The sequence below is a fragment of the Mya arenaria genome, chromosome 5 (genome assembly GCF_026914265.1).
Source record: "Mya arenaria isolate MELC-2E11 chromosome 5, ASM2691426v1".
Lineage (NCBI taxonomy): Eukaryota > Metazoa > Mollusca > Bivalvia > Myida > Myidae > Mya > Mya arenaria.
The window spans coordinates 64,220,801-64,248,027 of NC_069126.1; the positions used below are offsets into that span (position 1 = coordinate 64,220,801).

General features: G+C 33.9%; 1 protein-coding gene across 5 annotated transcripts in view; it reads left to right on the forward strand.

Annotated features, from left to right (window-relative positions):
• LOC128234093 (steroidogenic acute regulatory protein-like) overlaps positions 1 to 19,615 on the forward strand; it is a 50,526-nt gene extending 30,911 nt beyond the window's left edge. For 4 of the 5 annotated variants that reach the window (XM_052948082.1, XM_052948086.1, XM_052948083.1 and 1 more), the window contains 5 exons: positions 1,358 to 1,519; positions 5,358 to 5,453; positions 7,181 to 7,368; positions 12,814 to 12,907; positions 13,659 to 19,615. In XM_052948082.1, the coding sequence (XP_052804042.1) occupies positions 1,358 to 1,519; positions 5,358 to 5,453; positions 7,181 to 7,368; positions 12,814 to 12,907; positions 13,659 to 13,778 (660 nt within the window). In that variant the 3' untranslated portion in view covers positions 13,779 to 19,615. Of the gene's footprint in view, positions 1 to 1,357; positions 1,520 to 5,357; positions 5,454 to 6,915; positions 7,101 to 7,180; positions 7,369 to 12,813; positions 12,908 to 13,658 lie in introns of all 5 variants that reach the window. The other variant, XM_052948084.1, reaches the window with a different exon arrangement.
• The last annotated feature ends 7,612 nt before the right edge of the window (positions 19,616 to 27,227 follow it).

Genomic DNA, 27,227 nt, shown 5'->3' on the forward strand with positions numbered 1-27,227 from the left:
AATTATTCGGTCAATGCAACAATTTTAAAAATAGAACGATTTACTGCCAAAATCATGTAATCTTTGTCTAAATTAACTCTCATTTTAGAAATAGAAATAATTACAACATTAAAATATTGTTTTGAAAATTTCGATCCTACGATCTTGTTTATAAGATGGTGCATAATTCTTCTTATTGATTGCCTGCTGTTTGCTGTGATATCGAAGACAATGAATTCAGACAATTTATATTTTTATCCTCAACATTTGATTGTGTTTTTTCCTACCTGGTAGGTAGGATTTGAAGTTGAAACCAAGAATCAATTTCGTATGGCCTTATTGGCTGGTTTTCACTGCCCTGGTCGTGGGCAGTTTCTCCAGCAATCAAAGAGCCTGAAAGTCCGTCCCACTCACATCTGTTTTTCTATCGCTGGTTGAGGGATGATGTTTAATGGGTGTAAAGGCTGTAGAAATTCTCGGAGAGGTTCAAAGGGATTTTTTAAAAAGGAAAAGGTAACTGTATGTAATTTTAATGGAGTATTTTTGTCGGTTGTTACAGGTTTGGTAGCAGAGCTGTCTCTCAGGAGGAATTTGGCATTTTTTGCCGGAAGTAAAATTTATCTGTTAGGAAACAGATTTTTAAAAATATTTACAAATTCAATGTACCATAAGTGATTCTAATAAGTATTATACAAAAAAAAATTCTGTGTCATAATAATTATATTGCATAGATTCACATAGCTTGATTTTACTGACAGAAAAAAGAAAGTGGAACTACATGTTTCTTTGCACAGGATTTTTGGCCAAGTTAGGTTATATTTTTTTTATACAAGGAAATATCTGAGCTCATAGATTATTGTCTCACTGTACATATATATATATATATATATATACATCCCTTTAACTACCATTTAGAACTTTTTTTTAGCGGAAGAGTTACGGAATGGTGCTGCGATCTCTCCTTTGCTGGTAGCACACTTCTGCCTTACCAACATGTGTACTCTCCTGCCTCTGTTGAATGAAATGCTTAAGACTGTAAAATATTTATTTTGTTTTTATTAAAACGATTATAAATGGATACAAAACATAACATATTTGATAGTTTCAGCCTATACTTCTATTACTTTTTTTATTTTCCAGTTCTTTATGACCTGATACAATTATCAGCACCTTGTCCTTTTCAAAACATGTCTATAACCCTAGATTACTCGAAAGAGTTGTCACTGGATGGAGGTTAATGTTGGAGGTGGTAAAAGTAATCCACCGGACGATACAGCCATGTGCTATTATATATTGTTGAAGTATAATCCTATTGATGACCAACAATATGATTGACTGACAACTTGCATCTTGGTAATTAATTATTTTCCTCATTCAGGAGTCGGAGAACTACCGGCAACTCCTGGATACAGCCAAACAAGACATGTTGGAGATGTTTTACGAGGATGACTGGAAACTGGAGACCGGGAAAAGTCTCGAAGAGGGAATGGTCTACTGCAAGAACATTAAAAAATACGGACGAAAATTATTTAAACTTAAGGTTGGTATATACAGGGATTCATCAGTGATATTTAAGTGGCTGAACATTTCCTTACTTGTCATTGATGGTTGAAATGGTGCTTAATTGATTACTTATATTCCACCACTGGCACTTTTGGCTGGCTGGAGGTTGGCTTCGCACCCGACAAAAAATGACCAAGTGAACATTTTATGTCAATATCAGAGAAAATTTGTGAATAAAATAAACAAGACTGCACCATGAAATGGGACTTAAAATAGCAAAACTTTCTTGGGCAAGGATCATATAAGGATATTTTAAGCATCACTTTTAAAAGATTCAAGTCCGTTATTATAAAAGTTTAAGTGTAAGAAGTATATCACTAAGAACTTCTTGGTAACAGGTAATTCATAAACATCACCAATTGTATAAAACTGGATTATTTATCCACATTGGTTTTCGTTTGGCTATAATACAATATAAAGCAGTTTTGATTAGGCGACAGTAGTTATTGGATAACAATTGACCAATCAATGAACAGTTTGGCTAACTTTAACCAAACCAAGGATACAATTGACTGCATATCATGTACTAATTAATATTTAAATAATTCATTGACCGCAGCCGTTATAACCGTGTAAACACTGTGTTTACAGTCATTCCTGTTGAAGTATTTATTCACCATCCTTCACAAATGCAAGGCTCTGATATGACTTAATTTTTCCCAGTATATTGGCTTGGGAGACAACGGTGGATTTAAGACATCCGCAATCTCCCATCAGCTATGTAAATATATACTTCTAGGGATTGCCTATTCTCGTTGCTAAAGTAATACATTGACCAGACTTGGTCATCAAAAATTTGCACATCAGACAACCACATTAAAGCAAAATAATGTCTCCCTGTTTCTAAGCAGTAATTGCACCAATCTCTTAAATAAAGCAAGTTTAACTGCAAGTGTTACTTTCAGCCGATTTCCAAGGAACAATTATATTATGTGTTATATTCCATTAAATGTTGTATTTTAGTTATTTTATGATCTAGCGCATGTATTGATCATTATATAAAGTAAAATTCCATAAACTATTTCAACGCTTTACTGTGGCTGCTGGATATCAATATTTTGACATGTTTTTTGCTCTACTGGCCAAAGGCCAGAAGAGCTTATGCAATGGTAATGTGTACGTAGTATGTGCATCCGTGCGTCTGTAAACAATTCCTTGTTAACACAATACAGCCTTCAGTTTTGAATGTATCTCGATGAAACTTGTACAGTATCTACATATCCATTAGAGCTCGGTTCCTTTCGAAATCCAGTCAGATCCGCCCATGCATGCCTAGATTATGGGCCTTGATAGTATAAAAAGTCAGTGCATCTGTAAACAATTCCTTGTTAACATGAATCAGCCTTTAGTTTTGATTGTATCTTGATGAAACTTGTACAGTATCTAGATATCCATTAGAGCTTGGTTCCTTTTGAAAACCAGCCAGATCCGCCTATGCATGCCTAGATTATGGGCCTTGATAGTATAAAAAAATGCTATTGTGTAAACAATTACTTGTTAACATGATACAGTCTTCAGTTTTGATTGTATCTCAATGAAACTTGTACAGTATTTGGATATCCATTACAGCTCGGATCCTTTCGAAAACCAGCTAGATCTGCCCATGCATGCCTAGATTATTGGCCTTGAAATGATTAGATTATGGGCCTTGATAGTATAAAAAAATGCTATTGTGCAAAAAATGCTTGCAAACATGATACAGTCTTCAGTTTTGATTGTATCTCAATGAAACTTTTACAGTATTCAGATTAGAGGTTGGTTCTTTTCGAAAACAGTGATGTTGACCACTCAAACCCAGCCAGTAGAGCATAGGCCCTTTTGGGCCTCTTGTTTTTTAAGCTGTTAATTTAGCAGTATTTCCTAATCCAATCTGATTTGCTGTCTTTGTTGGTCAGGTCCTATGAGCAAATTGGTAGGAGGTCAACATGTTGTTTGTCTTGATTTGACATAAGGCCAAAAAAACAAATATGTCTGGTTCAGGAAACCCGACCGACCCTATTTTTTACCCGCCGACCCTAAACTTTTTTTTCGAAATCGCGGCCGAAAACCGCTATACTGCGTATTGAAAATTTTCTTTTCTGTAGTTATTGCTCTTTGGGTTAATAGAGCGCGTTTATATCGATCTTTGGGTTAATAGAGCGCACAACAATGGCGGCGCCCATGGCGTGTTCACCAGCCACTTTGATGGCCATAAAACTCCAAAAATGTGAACATGGAGCAGAGCGGCAGGTCATGAAAGCGGTCCAGCATGGTTGCACAGTGAAAAAATTGCCATGTCATTGAATGTACGCATTTTGTACTTTAATAATTGTGTTTGGGAAATATATCAACAGTCAATTAATAATATTAAACTCACAAAGTATTGGATAATACTTTTGTTGCTCTTCTAACCTGGACCCCTAGGTCCTCAGTGCACTAAGGTTGCCTAGCTAATGCCTTATATGATTTTGTGCAACACCACTCACAATGTGCATTTGTTACAATGACAGAATTCACAAAAGAGATGTATTAAAGTGACTTATCTTTACAAGATATTTTAAACAAAATTGTCGACAGAAATCTTTAAAAAATGGAATTTTTATAAAATACTAGGTTGTACATGAATCTCTTTTGTGAACTCTTTGTGCAGGTTAGCATTGTACAGAGGGTGACTAAAAGGCATAGGGTACATAAACAGCAAGCATAGAAAAGGAAAATTATGTGAATAAACAAAGATGATACATGGTTAGATAGATTAGATAGATTTATTCGACATAAAAATTGCATATAACATGACAAATACAAATTTAAACATGTATAAACATATATAACATTTATGTCAAGGATAACACAAAAAAGAGTTAAAATAAAACCTTATTTCCATTGTGGTCCTTACAGATAATACAGGGTTGAAATGCTCTGTTATTATGTGGTTAAATGACTGCATTGAAACAAGCACACATCACAATACCACATGCTGGGAGTTACAAAGTGATCTGACTGCTCTGTGCATCGTCTACACATAGACAACATACGTCCAAAAAAAAAAAAAAAAAAAAAAAAAAAATGGAAAAAATGCCTACCCTCCTAATTTTTTGGGACAACGTTTCCTGAACCAGACATATTTATTTTTTTGGCCTAATGACCGTTTCATATCCATGGGTAGTTTTGATTGGGTTAGTTTCAGTTTAAGGCTCTGTTAACGAGTCAATATCTCAATTGATCACGAACCAAGTGATGACATTTAACCAATATGATTTAATGATAATGCATTATGTCAACAGATTAAGATTCACATTATGGTCCATCTTAAGTATCATATGATCGATTTTTCGTATCTTTTATCCTTGGTTGTAATGAGCTACAGTCATATTGAAACAAAATGTTAGACTTGAAATATTCTTCTCAGCTTGTTTAAAGTTACAAGTTCAAATTTTATTTTCATTATTGACGCCAGCTTTGTATTCAATAGAAATTTGTGATCTTATGACATTTTTTGGTAGGCTCATTGGAAAGATGAGCCAAGTTTGAGCAAATGTGTATCCAACTAATAGGACTATTTTGGTGGACTTTATTTATTGATGTGAAGGCTTGAAAAAAAAATCTTTACACAGATCCGACCGAGCATATTTCTTCAGCCGATCCTACACATTTTTTGCCATAAAGTGGATTCCCTAATTTTCCTACCTACCTACCTATGTACCCTAGATTTTTGAGATGTTAGTGGAAACAAAGAATTGTATTTTTTTGGCCTCAGCTAAGCTTTTTATTTCCCATCATTATGCTGTTGAATAAATTGTTTTAATGTTGTAAAGAAATTTATTTTTTTATTTAAGGGCTTCATTAATATGGCACCCCGAGATCTCTGGGAGGACATGGTGAAAACCCTCAACGAATCCCCGGAGTGGAACCCAACCATTCTAGAGAGTAGGGTAGGTGACTAAGTATTTCATTGATGGTCCACTGTGAAATCAAAGTATCTAATATCAGGTCAAATTTAAGGTCATCTGTTTTGATGAATTTGGAGACGTTTTGTTTTGCCTTAAAGCTGCACTCTCACAGATTGAATGTTTTGACAACTTTTTTAATTTTGGATAGAGCAAATGTTATGGCTTAAACCATTACTAAGGGTTTAATAAAAAAAAATTGAACTTAAATATAAAAATCTGCGATCTAATTTTTTTGTCAGCAGTCTTACATAACTGGTTTCCATGGATTTTTCGCAAAAATTGGCTCGTTCCAAGACAAAAAATAAAATCAATCTGTGAGAGTGCAGCTTTAAATTTAACTGTTATTTCCAAACAATGATGTCCAAAATCAGGATCAATCTTGAAATTTAAATTTTAGACAGATGTTAATTTGTTTAGTGTTGTTGTTTTTTCAGGGCATAATTTGCATAAAAATAAGGAAAAAGTATCTTAAAATGTATATAACTTGTTTTGAAAGCAATTTCAAAGCAGGTCTAATCCCCTAACCATTATTTGGTCCTCAGTCTGAGACTCAAATACTCAAACAAAATATTTAAAAAAATTAAGATTGGCACGTTCAGTCTGTTGGTGAGTTGGGGACTGTCCATCTCTGCTCAAAACTTTGGCAATCAAGTATTTTATATGAATGTTTTTGGGAATATAAGTTATGACCATTTGAACCTGAGGTATAATGTAGATCTAAAGTAGACCTTTACAATTGCTAATTGGGTAATATAATAAGAGTGATATCCTTTCAAATAAAGAATAAATTGCACCTGTCTGTCAATTGGTTTTTTTGCTTTCAGCAAAATCCATACCAATTTAAGTTTTATTTGACAGATTTTAGCTGATAGAATCTGGCAATCAATTAGCTTTTTTTGGCATTTTTTGTATGATTTGGGGTTGAAAATTGTTGTGGTTTCTTATTAAAATAAAATATAGTTTGCATTTTCTGATAAATCTGATTGCTATGTTACTATGTGGGATTGTTTTTCAACATTTTAATTTGAACAGTGCTTTTAAGTTAAATGTAAATACTAGTTTAAATAAAATGCTTATAAAACTGGAACATGTCAATAAGAAGAGCAAATTATGATGGTATCCCTCAAGTTGTGGGCAAGTCCTGGTTTTCTGAGCTAGATGGTCCGGGGAAACCTTTGAGAAAAAATGCTTGAATGGTGGTGTAAGATAGATTTTCTTTCTTTTTTTTATTAATTTGACTTTCACATCTTAGTTCAAAGTTGTATAAAACTTTTATAAGTTGTCTACACATTATCTTTTTGCTATTTTGCAAATTTAAATTATTTGACTGGTTAATTATATTTTTTAGATAAATATTGAACATTTTTGGCTTACTAACAAACCAGAGTAAACCTGTTTTATACAATTGTCTGCGGAGAGATGCATGCTGTCTATTTTCTTGCAGACTTTGGTTGTAGTTGATGACACTACTGAGATTATGTACAATATCGCTAATGAGGCCGCGGGCGGACTGATCTCGGCACGGGACTTTGTCACTGTACGACACTGGCTCGTGCATAAAAACATGCACATCGTGGCCAGTGTTAGCTGCGCATGTCCTGAAATGCCCATTCAGAAAAAATATGTCAGGTACGCTCGAGTGTTCATAAGATTTGTGTTGTCAAAGTTTGCATGCTAATGGAACAATATTTGTTTTTCAAAATTTGCAGTGCTTGCAAGAACTAGATGAAAATACGCAGATTATGTACAACATAGCGACAGAGGCGGCAGGCGGGCTGGTATCGGCGCGGGACTTTATAAGCGTGAGGCAGTGGTCGAAATTAGATGAGCGACATTTTGTATCAATAGGCATGGGCTGTACACACCCAGATATGCCCGTTCAAAAGAAATATGTTAGGTACTGGTAACACTATCTCGCCTTAGATGTGCTGCGGTGTGTTCTAGCAAGTTCTTACGCTACTAGCATGTCTTCATCTCTAGATACCTCCACCGGCCATCACTTGCCAGTATTTCATTCACAATCTGCAGTTTGATTCCTTTACTAACTGTTGTATGTATTTATTATGTAACCTATCTAAAGAAAATCGGTGAAACCACAACTCTGAAAGGACAACTCTGAAAGAAATTTAAATAAAATATTGTGAACTTATTTTTCTGCTTAAAATTGTAACTACCGTAAATGACTGGGTATAAGACGATAGGTGGTATGAGACGCAGGGGAAATTATTTTTTTCATGAAAATGGAGACGGTTATCTTTAAAACCATACAATGATAAACTGTTGAGAATGAAAAGTTAAGTTTTGCAAAAACCTTATATTGTACGGGTTCGTTCTCAAAATGTCAACACCTACAGAAAAGAATAAAGAATGTGACAAAGTGCGAAAAAACAAGACCATTATCGCAACAGTTTGCAGTAGTATTGGTATGTTAAACAGGTTAAAGGCAGTCGAGTTTTTCACACCTTCTCGTACAACTGATAAAAAATATTTTGACAGTGCCCAACTTTGCTTTTTTATATGCAAGTTTAGTTATTGTTGAATTCAATTTATTATTCAAAATAATATTCAATAACTTTAATCGAAAAATATTTTTGTTTAAATTATAAATGTCTAACGAAAAAAAAGTATCCCGATCTTCAACTGCCGTTTTAACTTATATATAAGCGAGTAACATCCCTTTCTACATAAATCTAAACAAACTCTCAGCTTGAAATCGACCTCAGAAAAAAAGTTAAAAAAATTGTTACTGGGTATACGCAGGCATTTTTTTGCATCAAAATCTGAGGGGAAAAAGGGCGTCTAATACCCAATGGTTTACGGTATCATTGTTTGAAAATCACTTTGTTTAGGCGTAACAATTTTATTTATTTCTGTTACTCACACTTATTTTCGAATCCAATTCTAATGTTTTAATGCCAGGGTAACCTTTTTTGTACCCATTAATTTTTACACTGTTTGGTAAAAAACTAAATTAATATTGTTCAGAACTTTGTTAAAGTTAACAATGTTATTGACCACATCGTTGTTAACTTTTAAAGATGAAATGTTTCTTGGTGTGCTAATATTTTTAAAATAAAACAGCTGAAACAGTTGTCTCAAAAATTGTTAGAAATTCTGCAGATCAAAAGTGTTCACGATCATTCCAGAGCAATAATTTTTGAAAGTTAACAATGATGACGTTAACAACGCTCTGAAAAGTGGGCTCGTTGACACAGACAAAATTATGACAGTTTTAAGTGTAAAAATAACATTTCAACTCTGCTTGCCCTAAGAAAGAAATATCCCAAACTACTCTTTATTTTCTTTGGCAGCAGAAATAATGGAGACTATTTTTTTGGTTTGAATGAATTTGTTATTATTCTTCTTTATTTTTTAGATTATTGATAGCACAATATTCCAATTTAAAAAGAGTTGTGGTTTCACTGTTTGATAGAGTTTTATTTCCAATAACTATCTCTTATATTAATACTTTTGTGCATAGTTATCATTTTATCTTGGAAATGTTCAACAACAATTATCATCTCTACATTAAATAAACTAAATGATATTCTATACTATTATTATACGCCCATCTTACGATGGCCGTATTATGGGAACACCCATGGCGGGCGGGTGGCGGGCGGGCGGGCGGCGGGCGGGCGGCTCCACAATGTTGTCCGCTCTCTAACTTGAACATTTCTCATCCAATTTCCACCAAACTTCATGAAAGTGTTTGTTGGTGAAATATCTAGGTCAAGTTCGATAACCAGCCAAATCGCTTTAGGCACTCCAGAGTTATGGCCCCCTGAATTTGTCAAAATTGGCCATTTTAGCTTTGTCCGCTCTCTAACTTGATCATTTCTCATCCAATTTCCATCAAACGTCATGAAAGTGTTTGTTGGTGAAATATCTCGGTCAAGTTTAATAACCAGCCAAATCGCTTTAGGCACTCCAGAGTTATGGCCCCCTGAATTTGTCAAAATTGTCCATTTTAGCTTTGTCCGCTCTCTAACTTGAACATTTCTCATCCAATTTCCACCAAACTTCATGAAAGTGTTTGTTGGTGAAATATCTAGGTGAAGATCGATAACCAGCCTAATCGCTTTAGGCACTCCAGAGTTATGGCCCCCTGAATTTATCAAAATTGGCCATTTTAGCTTTGTCTACTCTCAAACTTGAACAGTTTTTATCCGAATTTCACCAAACTTGCTACTATAAATGTTTGTTGGTATATATTCTTGGAAAAGTTCTATAACCAGCCAGGCTCTTCAGGATTATGGCCCTTGAATTGGTCAAAATTTGCCATTTTTGCTTTGTCCACTGTCTAATTTGAACAGTTATCATCTGATCTTCACCAAACTTGCTGAAAATATTTGTTGGTAAAATAAATCGGTCAAGTATGATAATCAGCCAAATGCCCCGAAGCACTTCAGGATTACAATTCTCATCTGATCTTCACCAAACTTGCTGAAAATGTTTGTAGCTATAAAATCTTTACCAAGAATGTTTGCCGGTATAAATGCTTTGCCAAGTACACACTGATTGTCTCTTGGGTACGATTAAGGATGAATCATCTCTTGGAGACGATTTTTACATGAATGTTGTTTTTCAAATCCCGAACACGTTGATCGTCTTTGGGCATGATTTGGGATTAATCGTCTATATCTATAGACACGATTTTCAGGAGCCTTTTCTGACTTTTTTTTCGAAACCCTTGAATTAAAATAAAAAATTTCTACTGTTAATGCCATATTGTGCCAAATCATTTGCTTCTTGAAAAGCTTGCTTCTCAAAGGGCCAATGTGACAGTAAGTTGTCTTAGAATCCAAGAAATTATTGATGGGCGTATTTTGTGAGTGTCACTCTTGTATATTATTAATATGAAAACACTGGATCACATATCAAAAGAATTATTGTTGAATAATTTCCAAGATCACCTTGAAATTTCAAATTTCTTAGACGTACAATCTTATATATAGCAACATTTGTGATGTACACCAGTCATATTTGTATTGATTTCATTTCAAGCCATTTGCCGTTATATGTGTGTATTCTGTAGATGGAGGAGCTTTATTCACCATTTTTGTTGGGTTTTCTTTCCACATTGTTTTGATATGAATTGCTTCAGTACAGACCTTTTCTTCTTCATATACATGTGTTTTTTTTTCACATTTAAGTACATATTTTATTTTAAAAAAGTTTTTAATCGCTACATTGCCAAATTGGTAACATTGACAGTAATATGTCAGCACTAAATCAATTTTAATGATTATCTTACATGCCATATCCTCTGGAACTTTGGTTTTATCCCCCCGGGGTCTAGTTGGGGGATAAATAAAAAACATTATGTGATTTAGAAAATGAAGACTAGATTTCTAATTACAATATACCTGATTCAGTGCTTTTCATTTTAAAAAAAAAGCTCGTTAAATAAAACACTTGTAAAAGAAGAGCAAACAAAAAAATAATGTGCCTTCGATTATAACGATATAAAAAGCACCCTAGATTTCTTCGTAAAATCCCCTGGGAAGCCTTCCAGAAATATGGCATGTATGGATTATTCACTTCATTCTTTTAAATATGGTACTGGGGCTTTTTGTATAAAACTGGATAACTTATCCAAAGGTTATCTTTTGGGTAGTTTGCAAATGCAAGAAATTTCAATAATAATTATTGGATTAATATTAACCAATCAATAAACATTTTGATGACTAAACCAGAAAAATGACCAGTTTAATATAGTTGGCTCTAGATGATAAAACTGAATAATATACATTGCACAGTCATGAAGTCTGTTATAGTTTATAAGAAAAAAAGATGAGGTATTGTCATAGCCTTTGTGTTGGTGTCATGGGCGTCATCGGCAAAACTTTTACCTTTGCCATAACTCAAAAAGACATTCAAAATATTTAAATAAAAGTTGGTACACATTTTCCCAGAGTAATGCGAACATTTTTACAAGGCCCATAACTCTTGCTTCAATAGTTGTGGAGTTGTTCTCTTTGTTTGAATTTGAGAAGGCCATAAACAGACGAGCGTTGGTATTTGCTCTGCTGGGCTCTTGTATTAGATTTACTTGCACTTTATGCTAGCAAATAGAATCACTGTGAATACTTCATATACCTTTACTAGTTAAGTTGTCTATTTTATTTTAAGGGTACATCCTTTCATAACTACATAATTTATATTGTAACATGTTGTTTTCAACATTTTTAAAGATTATTATACCCCCACAAACGAAGTTTGAAGGGGTATATAGGAGTGAGCTTGTCGGTCTGTCTGTCTGTCGGTTGGTCGGTCTGTCGGTTTTCATGGTTTCCGGAGGATAACTCATGAAAGGCTAGACAGATTTGAAAATTTTTTGGTGCACAGGTGTAATATCAGAAGATACAGGTCAAGTTCGATATTGGGGCTGGTGGGGCCAAGGTCAAGGTCATTGTTACTAAAAATAGAAAAACGGTTTCCGTACGATAACTCATGAAAGGCTTGACAGATTTGAACAATTTTTGTTACAGAGGTGTAACATCAGAAGATACAGGTCAAGTTCGATATTGTGGCTGGTGGGGCCAAGGTCAAGGTCACTGTTACTAAAAATAGAAAACTGGTTTTCGGACGATAGCTCATGAAAGGCTAGACAGATTTGAATAATTTTTGGTACACAGGTGTAACATCAGAAGATACAGGTCAAGTTCGATATTGGGGCTGGTGGGGCCAAAGTCAAGGTCACTGTTACTAAAAATAGAAAAACGGTTTCCGGACGATAAATCATGAAAGGCTTGACAGATTTGAACTATTTTTGGTACACAGGTGTAACATCAGAAAATACAGGTCAAGTTCGATATTGGGGCTGGTGGGGTCAAGGTCACTGTTACTAAAAATAGAAAAATGGTTTCCGGACGATAACTCATGAAAGGCTAGACAGATTTGAACAATTTTTGGTACACAGGTGTAACATCAGAAGATACAGGTCAAGTTCGATATTGTGGCTGGTGGGGCCAAGGTCAAGGTCACTGTTACTTAAAATAGAAAAACGGTTTCCGGACGATAACTCATGAATGGCTAGTTTTTCTTGTCAGCAGTGTAACTTCTAAATTACTCAACAGATTTAAATAAAACAATACATGCATGATAAAAGAAGATGCAGTGTGCAGTAACCTTGGAGTTATGGCCTCCTTTCAAAGGAATGGTTTGCCATTCCTGTGTCCAGGCGGCATTTGGGGGTATTCGTCACTCCTGTGACAGCTCTAGTTTTATTCATATTATATTATAAGTACTAGTATGACTATAAGATAATATAGTGGTAGTACAAACCATTTGAAGATACTTTAGTGTAGTGTTACTTGTATATTACCCACAATTCCAGAGGTGAGAATGGGCCTGGTGGCTGGGTGTTTGAGGCTGTGGACGGGGAACCGGACAAATGTCTCTTCACATGGATTGTTAACTCTAACCTTAAGGTAAGGTAGCCCTCAGACTTTTGGATGATTTAAAGTAAGAGCCGATTGTCCAGTTAGCCCATTCGCTTCTCATCAAGGTGACCCGTGTTTGATATCTGGCCTAGGTGCATGTGAGTTTGGTTGGTGGTAAAAAAGCCGGACAAGTGGGTTCTCTCTGGGTTCTTAAGTTCCCACACTCTCGAGCAACATCATGCTTAAGAGAGTTACTTAGTATAAGTAAATATTCCTTTCTTAAATTTATATGGAGTTTAAACTAAAGTACAACCTAATCACAGGAAAAAACACTTGTCAGGGAAGTGAATCATTTTAATTTTAACTCCTTACTACAGGACATCCATTATTATAATTTTATATGGTAACACTATTGTATGACAATAGTGAAACATAAGTTATAAACAACAAAAGAACCCCCCTTAAACAAAGAGCAAACCAAACATTTAAATCAATATATATGCAAGTGAAGGATTCGCTATTCCCATGTATTTACTATGTTGACATACAGATCATAATAAAGGTATGCCGACAAGCAGAAATAAGTCTCGTAGCAGTTTTGGCTGGCATTAACGGGTAACATGATGTTAGTGTTTTCTGTGACTAATAAAACAGAATTAAATCGTTCATGACACATTTAATAGGGGGTCCATGGTATTTTTAAGGTACGCTTCTATTTAAGCAATGACTTATTTTCTATGATTTAAAAAACGATATTTAAAAATATTGCTATAAGATGTAATTCATTTTTAATTTTCAGGGTTGGCTACCTCAGGCTGCGATAGACCAAGCGATGAGCGGGGTATTGACGACGTACTTTACTCTTCTACTTCAACATTACGCCGACATCATAGATCATAGACGTACGCAACAAGCGTAGCATGTGCCAATTATTAAAGCTTTAACTCTAGAAACTAGAGCAATGCCTGTGATATTAACTTTGTAGTTCTGCACAAATTAATTAGGAAGAAATGTTCAAATTTGTTCATTTCCATTACCATGCTTTGTATTTTAGGCAAAAAAGTCATTTAGGAAGTATTAAAATGTATTCATTTGATTTGGCCTAAAAAAAGGTTTGTTTCTGGTCATCCAGCTAATCCTATCTATTTGCCACTGACTCAAAAAAATATTTGGCCCCAACCTAAAAAATCCGAAATTGTTCGTCCCAAAAATATGGCTACTTTACTTATTTCACATGTAGATTTATTTCAGCACCAAACGGTGCATAAATTCTTTGTTCCCTATAACAAAGCAAGAATGCCCTTTGAAAGTAATTTAACATGCTGTATTAAAACAACAAAACAAAAAAAAACTTCCTACTGACCCAAATCATTTAGGGCATGTGACCAGAAACAAAGCTGTTATATTTTTTTACGCCTTAAGACCCAGTCAAGTTTAACCACTGCCACCCCAGGTCCGGGGGGTATAGCAGGGACTTTGACTTTCGGTCCAGCCAAGCCCGGGTAAAAAACCCGCCCTACGGGGAGGACTAACTGCTGGTAAAATCCCTGCCAAATGCCCCTGCACCCCTGGGATATCCTAGGTACGGCCCATTCGCCGCTGTTTATCGGCATGAAAACAAAACCACCGCACTCACTCTGCACTGTGGGGCCACCTGAAAGGTAAAAACACCGCCTGTTTCCCTATGCCAGGTATAACCCCGGACCTGGGGGGGGGGGGGGGCGTGGTTGCAATTGACTGGTACATTACCATGCCTTGTATATGATATACATACAAAAGTATGATGGAAGTATTGTTATAAAAATAGATTTACCATGATATTGTTTGTAAAATATTGTTTATATTGTTCATTTAGGAACTTGTTTGTGTGGCATAACTTATTATAAGTGTTCCATTACATTTCATTGACCAAATTATATTATTTATTTTTTCATTGATCATGCTCTGCCAGGAATAATGTAGAACAATCAGATCATTTATTATTGCCATCCTATTAAATCATGGACCAGTATTTCTTTTTTGATATGAAAATACTCATGTCTGATGTTACATGATGTTTTTAATATTGATGTATTTATTACACATAACATTTTAAAGTTACTTACATATTGTCAGTGATGTATTTGAAATGTTAATGATTTTCCTAAAATAGAATTAAATAACATTTCATATTTCTGATGAGAGAATGTTAAAAATGGAAACGATAAGTCTTCAAAATTATGCATTAAAGAAAATGGGGTTGTTTCATTAATAGAAAAAAATATTTGGGTTGTATTGTATAAAGATATTTTTTGGTATGATGATATTTAATGACAAGATATGCTTTTAGTGGCTCATATATATAGTCATAATGCTTTGTGCAATGTTAATATACCGTATTGGGACCTTTCTCAATGCGTACTTCATCAAAAGAGTCGATTAAAGGCGTAAAGAAAATTCATCGTACACATTTGTTAAAAACCACAACCAAATATGAACAAAAAATGCCACATTCTATCGTATATCTGTCTGTGGAGTATGCAAATGATGAATAGACAGATGGAAGACTTGATTAAGAATTTTCTGTTCTAAGAAATTCTGAATTTGCTCATCTGTGATGTATGTTCTAGTTCTAAAGTGTGATATTTAAATAACTTATGATCAAAGATCATTGAAAATTGGTGCAAATGTAGGGTTTGTATTTGATACCCAGATATATAGCTTGTGATATACCGACCAATTTTGCGGTATTAATACCAGAAACAGGAGTATTGTGATCTTCACTGTTTAATATTTTGTTAATTTTTTAACCATATTGTTCGTTATAACAACCAGTGTGAATGTCAACAAAACTGTGTTTATAGATTGATGAAGATATATTTTTGTCTTAACCCTGATATAACTGTTTTTTTATTTAAAACTAATTATACGTTTTAAATTGAGTATTGTACTAAATTATGATTCAAACATATGTCTTTAGTACATGTTACTGAGGTTTCAACTATGGAAATCTGTCATAAAAACTGTTTGTTTTATTTTTCTGTGAATGTTTAAGGCTTTTACATTTTGAAAGAACAAGAATTATGGAAATCAATCAAATATGGAAATAGTTTTAATGTGTAAAGTAGAGGTGGTGCTTTGAGACCTGCTGACCTATGACCTACGATGTAATTCCAGAATTTGTAATGGGGGCTTGACTCTCCTTGTTTTTCAATGTCACTGTACAGAAAATTCAATATCATTGTTATTTGAATGTTTTTTTTATATGTACTGAGCAGGGCTTCTAAAAACCGGCAAATTGCCAGTTGTAGAAATTGTAATACACAAACATTTACGGGTCATTCACACATTCAAAACTACCTACCCCCAATAGGTCATAAAAGTGTCCTAGTTACCATTAGACAGATGCGACCAGCTGCTTTTTCCGCTACGCTGAACACTCTAAAGCCTATCTGTTAATTAGCAGACGCTTGCAATCGGTCCAATCACGTGTTTTGGTATTGGCAGAAGACAATTAAACAAACTATGTGTTAATTATATGCTTGCAGCTATCCTGATGAAGTGTTAAAATCGGTCCATATTTTCACATGGCAATATGAATATGCTATGTCGTCGTCGATCATTACATGATATATCCGTTTGTTGATTACCAAACTCTTAAATTTAAATTGTTCTTTTCAATTGTATCTATATCATTGTTAATCGGAACCTAGTCATATATAGGATATGAACAGCGACACGCTCGATTAACTACATAGTCTTGAAGCTGAATGAAAAAATCGTTGTCGATATCACACTTATAGCTTAATTGAAGCCCCGATTATAAATCTAGATATATATTATTATTAAAGAGTATCAGTTGAATGTTGACCCATTGTAGATGCATTAAGCAAATAAAACATAATACTGTTTCACTTTTTGTCGTCTGACCGCTTCCACTTTTTGTCGTCTGACCGCTTCCAGACAGCCACAGTTATTTACGATCTCAATCGTTCTTATTAGAAACGCCGCAGAACTCGATGAGAATCTCATTTGAATTAAGCTTGTATCAATGACTATCTGAATCGGCTATGCGGCTCTAGAACCCTCTTAGGAATTGTGATATCGTGAAAAAATATTGACAGAGAAGACGTTGCGAAAATGTATGACATTTCTAAATAATCGGACTTTTTAACTTTTTTTAGGGGGGGGGGGGGGGGGGCGCCGGATCCAGACCGATTGAGGTTCCAAAACTTAAGAAGCCCTGGAACCGAGTACATTTTGCAAGTTTTAAATAAGTCTTAAGTAGAAAATACTACAACAGTATGTCTGTACTGTTGCTATTTAAAGTTGTTTGTATTTTGTTTGGAATATATGCTGTTTTCTTGTTATATACCTTAAATGTGTAAAGTCATCCTTATTTCTTAGTTCATTTTTTGCAATGCTGTCATAGTTTTGATTGAATGTACATAAAATACTGGTTCAAAATGTAAAATGTTTTAAAGACCTTATATCTTGTTTTAACATCTATGTTTAAAAAAGGTTAAATCTTGTGTTAACATTAATGTTTAAAGATGGAATACCTTGCTTTGACATCAATGTTTAGAGATGGAATACCTTTGTTTTAACATCAATGTTTAGAGATGGAATACCTTGTTTTAACATCAATGTTTAGAGATGGAATACCTTGTTTTAACATTGATGTTTAGAGATGGAATACCTTGTTTTAACACCAATGTTTAGAGATGGAATACCTTGTTTTAACATCGATGTTAACATATGTTATACCTCATTCTAACATTATAGTGTTTAAAGATGTTATGTTACATTTAACATTAATGTTTAGATTTAACATTAATGTTTTAAGATGTTACATTTCATTTTAACATTAATGTTAAGATTTTAACATTATTGTTTTAAGATGTTATTTCTTGGTTTTCCATTAAAGTGTAAAGATGTTATATCTTGTTTTAACATTAATGTTAAAATATGTTAAATCTTGTTTTAACATTAATGCTAAGCATTCAGAGTCATAGGTTGTATGTTTTAGTAAATTGTTTTAGTTTTTTTTACTCCTCACACAAAGAATTGTGACTTACTTCTTAAACCGACCCAAGCAGGTACGGCTGTGTAGTAAATATGACATCAGAAGGAGTATGATATCATTTAAGGAATGAATTGCGGGGTTGATGTCATTATCGGGGTATGAACGCAATTGGGTTGGTCAATGTGTACCCAATTGCGTTCATATCCCCGACATCAACCCCGCAATTCATTCCTTATATTTACACCAATAGTTCATTATTTCTTTCAAGAATTGTTTAAAAAATACTTCATTTCATTTAAGAAAACCTTTCAGTTATCCGTTCTTATCCATTCTGTAAATAGAACGACCCGACTATAACCGGAAACATTTTTTCAAATGACGTTACAATAACGCGGGAAAAGATCAACCACTTGAAATCACTTTAAAACGTAAAATTGAAACTTCTGGTACCAATATATTTAAAATGTAATAAACTAACACTTTTAAAAATGTTGATCTATATTTTACGGGACCTGCAGAAACAATACAACCAATAACAAGATCAATAGCTTTCATGTATATTGTTATGCAATGAATTACGATCCGAACATATTCGAAGATGTTGCGTTCATCGATTGATAAACGCAATTGCCGAAAGGCGGTTCATTTAAGGAATGGTAGTTGAGGTGTAAATATAATGTTTTGTGTGTAAAAATATAATTGTTGCATCAATTGTGTGACTTTTTTAAGGTCACTTGTACTTTTAAGATGCTTTACATTTATTTTATTTTTAGTCAAACATATTTAAAATGAGGCTGAAAACTTTGTAAAAAATCCTATAAAACCTATTTTTGTTTGTCACGCTTTACTTGCTGGATTTCTGAAAGCATTTACAAATTTAGTTAAGGTGTTATACTTTAACATAACATGGAATAAACGATGTATTATTTCAAAACATATAAATAATTTTTATCTATGTTTGGCACAAAACAATATGATTAAAAAGTGAAAAAAGCTTATTTTATAATGTTAAAAAGAGGCAAACATCTTTTTTAAACAGTATGTGGATCTTATAACATGTATTTTTCTAATTAATTGATTTATGTGAAAATGTTTAATTACACATAAAGAGGAAATTTGTAAAGGTTATTTAGATTGTCTTCCAATAAATATTAAAAACTGTGAAACTTATACTTATTTATTTTTTGGCTTTCTTAGTGCGACCACTCTTTATGGTTTTAGAAAAAAATGTATGTTCCTTTGGTATTTTTAATTTGGAAACAACATATTGTCTGTCTGTAAATATTTTGGAGATTTGTGTAAGCATTCTTCCAGTAACTTCCAGTTTATTCATTTCTCATTTATTGACATACATGTGCTTTATAATCATCAGCAACCAATGGTATATAACTGGTTATTTCTTTGGTTTGACCAAAATATGATTGGTCAAAAGTTATCCAATTATTATTAGTTAGCCAATCAAAGTGCAAACAAGCCAAAAAATAATCTGTGGGTAACTTATCCAGTTTTACACGGCTGCCTGCTGGCCCTAATTCATAAAACCATTGTTTAACAGGATGAAGATAAGCTCCTTATTTTTGTCTTCAGAAGAGATTTCAGACATTGAAAAGAAGTCATGTTTTTGATAAATCGGGGCATTTTGACAGTGAGAATGCTGGTTTAATTGAATGCTTGTTTTAAAAAAATGTGTATAATTGTGAGATGAACCCTTTTTGCAAAATGATTATTGTTTTGATTAATTTTTTGATAAATTTTATGCATATATTTTATTGAAATAAATGTTTGGATAAAAGTTGAAAATTGCTTTGTTTTAAAACTCCATACATGCTAATGATGAATCGATTATTGAGTACAATCAATAAATCGTCCCTAACAATGTTATGTTGGCGACGATTGATAGCAGAAGTCCAAAATCAATATCGCTAATGTTACTTCCAGTAATACCCAGTAACTGGTTATTAGAATAACGAACGTCGTTGTTTGGGCAGGCGGCCGGGCGGTGTCAAACTCACCTATAAAAACTGAATAACTTTAGTTAGGGTTGACATATCTTGACCCAACTTGGAACAAGGGAAGAGTTTATGGAGACCTTTCATGGGTTTGCATTTGGGGTCCCTAGTGTCACAGTCAAGGTCACTGTTACTGAACATAGAAAAATGGTTGAAACTGGATAGCATTAGTTCGGGTTGACATAATCTTGACCCAACTTGGATAAAGGAAGAGTTTACTGAGAGCTTCCATCGGATTGCGATTGGGGTCCTTAAGATCAAGGTCAAGGTCACTGTTAATAAATTGCTTTTATATGCTGATGATTCTGGTATCCTGGTATCTGGTAAAAGTTTATCTGTTGTTGAAAAGGCGCTGACAGATGATATGGATTTGGTCAGCCAATGGTTAGTGGACAATAAGTTGTCACTGCACTTGGGTAAAACCGAGTCAATTTTATTTGGGTCCAAGCAAAAGCTTAGGTCACAATCTAACCTGCATATAACCTGTTCTGGTACATCCATTGAATCAACTTCATCTATCAAGTATCTTGGGATTACTATAGACCAAAATCTGTCATTTTGCTCCATGGCCGAGTCTGTTCTTAAGAAGGCCAAAATAAAATAATGAGATTTGTACTTGACTTAGATTCCAGAGCCCATATTGACCCATCCCACTTTAAGTCCCTTAGCTGGTTACCGGTCCACAGAAGAGTTGAACAGATAATGTTGTGTCATGTTTTTAAGATAAAAAATGGCCTGTCTCCGGATTACATGGGTGAACACTTTATTTCGCAAGATTCAGTACATAATTATAGTACAAGACTTAGTCAAAAGGGTGGGTATTGTCTACCTAAAGTCAAAAGTCATGGTTCTAAGTCCTTTGCTTTCTCTGGAATTAAACTATGGAATGATTTACCTGTAGAGTTAACGGAGATCAACAGGTTACAAAGTTTTAAGGTTGCCATCAAAAGGCATCTTATGAACAGTATTTAAAATTGTTTTTACCTATTTCGGCTCAGGATTTTAAATTGTTTGCTAATATCTTTTTACAATTTTAGAAATGTGTTTTAAATCCTAGCTGCAAACAGGAGTGTCACTAAATCAAGATTTGACTGTGATATACATTTTTATGACTCAATAGTACTTTTACACATGATTATATTTAGGTCCGCCTCTCTGTGTCATGACGCCAATACAAAGGACCACAATGGAAATAAGGGCTTGCCCTTTTTTGTGTTATCCTTGGTGTTGGTGTGTATGTCATAGTTTTCTCGTATGTGATATAGTATTTAATAATGCTCATTATTTTATCCTATGTTATGTTGTTAACTATGTATATGCTTCCTATGCCGAAATAAATCTATCTATCTATCTATCTACTGTTACTAAAAATAGAAAAACAGTTGAAACTGAATAACTTTAGTTAGGGTTCACATATCTTGACCCAACTTGGTATAAAGAAAGAGTTTATGAAGACCTTTAATGGGCTTGCGTTTGGGGTCCCCAGGGTCAAGGTCACTGTTACTTAAAATAGAAAAACAGGAAACTGAATAACTTTAGTCAGGGTTCACATATCTTGACCCAACTTGGTATAAAGGAAGAGTTTATGGAGACCTTTCATGGGATTGTGTTTGGGGTCACTAGTGTCAAGATCACTGTTACTAAAAATAGAAAAACAGACACAGGCTGAATTTCTTCTGTCAATCATTGAAAACCTGGTTTTGTCTCATTGCGGGTTTTCTTGTTTTGTAATGTGTAACTTACATGTACTTACAGTGCATCATTTTGCATCTGATACATGTGTTTTGTTAATATGTTCTTTAGTCATTACAAGTTCATAGTATCTCGCTTACTGACTCCAGGTTAAACCATTCAAATAAGCATGATGATACTATGTATAAAGAATGTATTCCCAAATTAGAACTTTCGATTATAGTCCAATAGTAAATCGAAATGCTTGATCCAATTCCATTGATTATTGATAGCAAATGGAGTCAGATTTTCAGACACTAATACATACATGATACATACCTACATGAGAATGCCAAGGGGACAAACTTACGGTAGCAGGTGATTCTAAATTTGCACTATTGCCTCCCTTTATAATATAGAGAAGTTTTTAGACTATCTGCGTATGTGCACAGGTAGTCTTAAGACCGCAAAATCCAAAGAACTAGTTCTTTTCATGTCGTTTTAACCCATTTTTTTTCTCAGTGCGCTCTATGTTTAACAGAACGACGTTGTAATCATAAAATAGACTATCCAAGTATGAGTTCTTGCTTGTTCGGCTATTTCCGCGCTGTATTTCTGTATTCCGGCGTTTTATTTCAGCAGAATGTAACTATTTATAGATCGTTATATTTATCAGATTAGTGTGGGTCAAAATAATAGATTCTCTGGTAGGAAGGTAACATACTGATATTCACTCTGAGTTCAGCCCAAGATGTTCTAGAAATTAATACAGAGCGCAAGTGTACCATCGCCTGCAGGGTTTGTTATTATAACCTGGTGTGACCATGAAGCACGCTTATTTGTAAGGGTGTATTTCTTTTATTACTTTTATGAGATAAGAAACAAAAATGATTGTCTGAAAGTCAAAATAGTTGTAACCCAGGTTTTGTGTTGCTAATGCTTCAAATACTATGATTTGCCTGCTATACAATAACAAAATACTATTCATTCAATGACATTTAGGCGTATACTTTTCTAATAAGATGTTTACATTTTTTGCGTAAAAGCTTCATTCCAGTGTATTCTTGGCATAGTTTTGGACATTAGCCTTTCAAGTTATTCTAACACACATGCCCTGATACGACAGTGAGTCATGCATACGTTTGGTGAAGCAAAGTAGTTCGGATTTAACCTGTAAAACACCCAAAGAGTGCGAAGCATTCATAACAGCACTAGTACTATTTCTACACAGGTACTTACATAAAACATAAATAACATTTATTTATAAATAATACTTGAAAAGGCACAATCATATTCCCATTCTTAGAACAGACACTTTCCGATAATCTAAAAATAGTTTCAACTACATTAAATGACTGATTTTCTAAAAATAGTTTCTACATACATTAACTGACCACATGTTTGTCCTCACCGCGGGAAAACAACCATCTGATAAGCTCTTCATTTTGATAGAAATTATTGCTAAAGTTATTTGTAAAAATAAAATCATTTTCCTTAAACAATTAAAACGTGTATGTTCATAAAACTTGCATAACGTATGATATATAATCAAAGCACCGAAAATCTTTAGAAGCGATTGAAAGGGGCATGCATTGTAACTTTAAATACATAGGGATGCGTCGACTGAAGTGATAAGCTGTGCAACTTGAATGGAATTATTGCTGAAGTTGTTTGTAAAATGATATTCCTTAAACAAAACGTGTATGTTCATTAAAGGGAATGCTATATTTGATGTATTGTATTTTCCTATCGTATGAAATCTAATCAAAGCAACTAAAAACACAGGACCTAAATTGGGTATATCACTATTGTTAGAAAAACATATATACATTAAATGTTCAAATTTTAACTGGTTCACTCAAAGAAATTCATTTTTTATGCAACGACTACTGATCGATCAAAAGGCAAAAAAAAGAGTAGGGCCTTGTGTAACAAAATGGGGTCGATCGGGTGAGTGGAAGTAAATTAAACAAATTTGCCTTAACCATAAACACAGTCAATGTGAGATTTGGAAAATAGATGTCACATTCACTGCCTTCTTGGTTATTCAATTTCATGGAAGTGTTTGTCCAGATAATTTGTATAATTATCCAAAGGAAGGAAAGGAAAGTGATAACCATTGCATGCAGAAATGTTAGCTGCAGCTTCATGATAATCAGCCATGTCTCCCTTAAAGTAGTTTTAAATGCCAAGGTCTTTGGCAAGAATATAGCTTTTTTTCTTTCTAGGCGATTCATGTAATTTTGAAACACTCATTACCAAACAAGATGACGTCACTGATTGTAAGACTTTGGAGTTGGTCTGTTTTTTAGCTCTACTGGCCAAACGTCAGATGAGCTTAATTATTATGTGATGGTTTGTTTTGAACAACACAATGTCTGCAATGCCTCAATATTATAATGAATATTGATATGTCCAAATGCTCACTTTGTCATACACATATGTTTGGCTTTACAGTCCAGTGTTCTCTCCTACCAATTTCAACTTTAAATTAATGTAATCATTTTATAAGCATTTTATACACTTTCACCTTAAAATTATGTCACATTTAAAGTCAATGTTGTTACAAACTTTCAGTTTTAGTGCCACTTTTTGTTGATGTTTTTTGAAGCACATCCTGACTGCAAGAGTTTTCCTAATTGCAACACTATTTCCACCTTCCTTACAATGAATATGCCTGTGTCTCCTAATTGTTGGGCACTACTTCTTCTCAACAGAAAAAGCACACTGTAGCAAATTTCACTAACTCAATTATTTTTTAAATGGAATAAGGACATGTAAATAATAAAAATGATTTTATATTCAGTAATGCATTCTTTGAAGTTAAGATATTTCTTTGCAGCTTTAACAAAATTTCAGTTACCCAATATTTTGATTACTTGAATAGTAGTCTTCATATAATTTGTTTAACAATTAATGCCCCCTGGGACAAACACAGGACAAAATATTTTATCAATTACTATGGTTTATATGTGATTTGTAACCATTGATACAGACATCAGCCATGATGTCAGTTATTACCAAAAAAAAATCGTTTAAATGCAGATGGTATGTTGAAAATGGGATTATTTTTTTTTGTATGATCTCAGCTCATTGAGGCCGCCATTTCAAAAACAATTTTAAAACTGCATTTCTACAGAACAAAGGAACAGGCAACAGGATTTACATCATTTCATGTGCGCAGAAAAAAAAGATTTGTTTTTTTTAATATTTAAAAAAAAAAAAATACAACCAAAAAAATTCCTCTTTTTTTTCATTTTTTTTTTTGGAGTTTTCAAAATAATTGGGCGGCGGATCCGTTAACCAATTTATTTTAAAAAAAAGGCCTAAGTCTACTGTTAGCCAAGTCTATGTGAGCCAAAGCTATTTAAGCCAAGTTTACATACATGTAAAGTCAAGTTTAGGATAAAAGGGAGACAACTTGCTTTTTGGTTGTGCAATTGGTTTTGTGTATTACTCTGCTTTGTTTATTTTGAAAGGGCAATGGCCATTTTAAGCTCTAATGGCCAAAGTGTCTGTCGTTCGCGCATCAATCTTAACACAATTGCTTGTGAATGTTTGTTCAAATTATGCCCCAGGGGTCATAACTGGCCATGCCCAGGTTCACAGGTTAGCTATACTTAAATTGGGAAATGTTTGAAAATCTTTTTGTGTGTTCGAGCATCCATCTTTACTCAATTGCTTGTGAATGTTTGTTCAAATTAAGCCCCTGGGGTCATTACTGGCCACCCCCAGGGTTCACAGGTTTGGTATACTTAAATTGGGAATGTTTGGAAATCTTTTTGTCTCAAACAGCTATACAGACTCTTGCTATTTTGAATAAGGCTTAAATTAGTGGTCCGCTGGTTGTTCAAATTATGTCCCTTGGGTCAAAACTGGCACTGCCCAGGGGGTCACAAGTTTCCTAGATACTTATTTAAAAAATATTTTCAAAATCTTCTTTGTTCAAACCACAAGGCTCAATCCTTTGATATTTGTTGTGGAGCATCTTATGATGACCGTCTAGCAAAACAGTTGAAACTATGCCTCTTGGGCTAAAGCCGGTCCCACCCCTTTTGACCTACTTTTTTATTTTTAAAGGCTACAGAAATGAAATTTGGATCATGTGTACAGTTTTGAAAACAAGCATCAATGTTGTCCTTGGAAGTCTTTGACTTTGACCTTTTGACCATTTTTTTTAAAGCTACAGAAATGAAATTTTGACTGTGCGGACAGTTTTGAAAGCATATATTTTTTTCCTTAGATGACCTTTACTTGGCACATATTAAAATAGTTCATGCAACTAATCTGCTCACAATACTTTCTGTTCACAGATGTTGAACGTGCAATGTTTTCAGCTATCCCAAGCACAAAACGTGAACTATATGTTTGTTGCCTATTACCCATACATACATGCTCTGTATTGAAAATGACCACAAGAGCCATGCCAGTAGAGCATAGGCACTTTTGGGCCTCTTGTTAAAGAAATAAGTTGAGGAATTGTTATAGCTTTTGTGATGTTGTTGGCATTCTTGTGCCAAAACTTGAACCTTGGTAGTTACTAAAAAACTGATTAAAGATATTCAAGTGAAATAGGGTACACATGGTTCAAGATACACTAAGCACATATTTTTTTTATATATATTTTTTTTATCCAGTAAGATCTTTAACGTGTTAGGGTGAAAAAATTATTTGAATTATATTAAATTAAGTTATGGCACTTGTTTGATTGAAGAAGGAAACTACATTGATAAAGCAGAGTAAGACTTCTACTGTTTAAGAAGTTATATCCTTTGTATAGATTACACATAACATTCATATTATATAACACCCTCGATATGATTAGCGTGACATCATTTAACCAAGAGTCCACAACATTACAAATATCAGCTATTCTTTTATGCCAACGTATGTTGTTGGTTATAACTTTTTAAGAACAAACACTCATATGCAGAAGATACTGCTATTTTTTTTTTAATCGTAATGAATAATCATTTAAAATGTAAACGTAGGTAGCTTTTCCAATTGTGGCGCCACTTTACAGCATTTCCTTCTACTACTCATCCAGATATTCTCCCGTGGTGGTTACTTGGCCCTTTACCAGATTGTTCAGAAGCGGTAGTGTGAGAAATGTGGTGATCAAATTTGATGAGACATTTTCAAGTCATGTTCAGATTCTGTCAAACAGCTATTACATACACACTACATCAACCAAATAATTTGTGCATTATATGATAACATGTTTGTAACATACGCGTACTCAATGTCATTCTTTAACAAGCGCTAATATTGTGCTTCATTATCACCTCAGGCCAATGCCCGAGTGCTATTGCAGTATGGTGTGTTTGAAAATGTGGAAAGGTACAATTGAGGTGGAGCATGCACATGACATAAGTCAACGGCCTAAGCAGGCTTGCGAAATTTAGACTGAAATACAATATGTTTTTTTTCAATGTCATAACTCATTTTTACAAATATTCCATTTAACAGACTACTAAATATAAGCATTTTTTTCAATGAAAACTTTCTTTTGTAAAGGGAAAATATTTTCAGCCCTTAAAAAATTAAAAATATTGCTTACAAATGAGTTTTTAAGTGTAGGTCTCAGGTTACAAAAATGTAAAAGTAGCTGCCTGTGTCAATTTAGTAATTTTAATAATTATGACATCAATGGGCGGAGAGGTGGTGTGGTTTGGAAATTGAA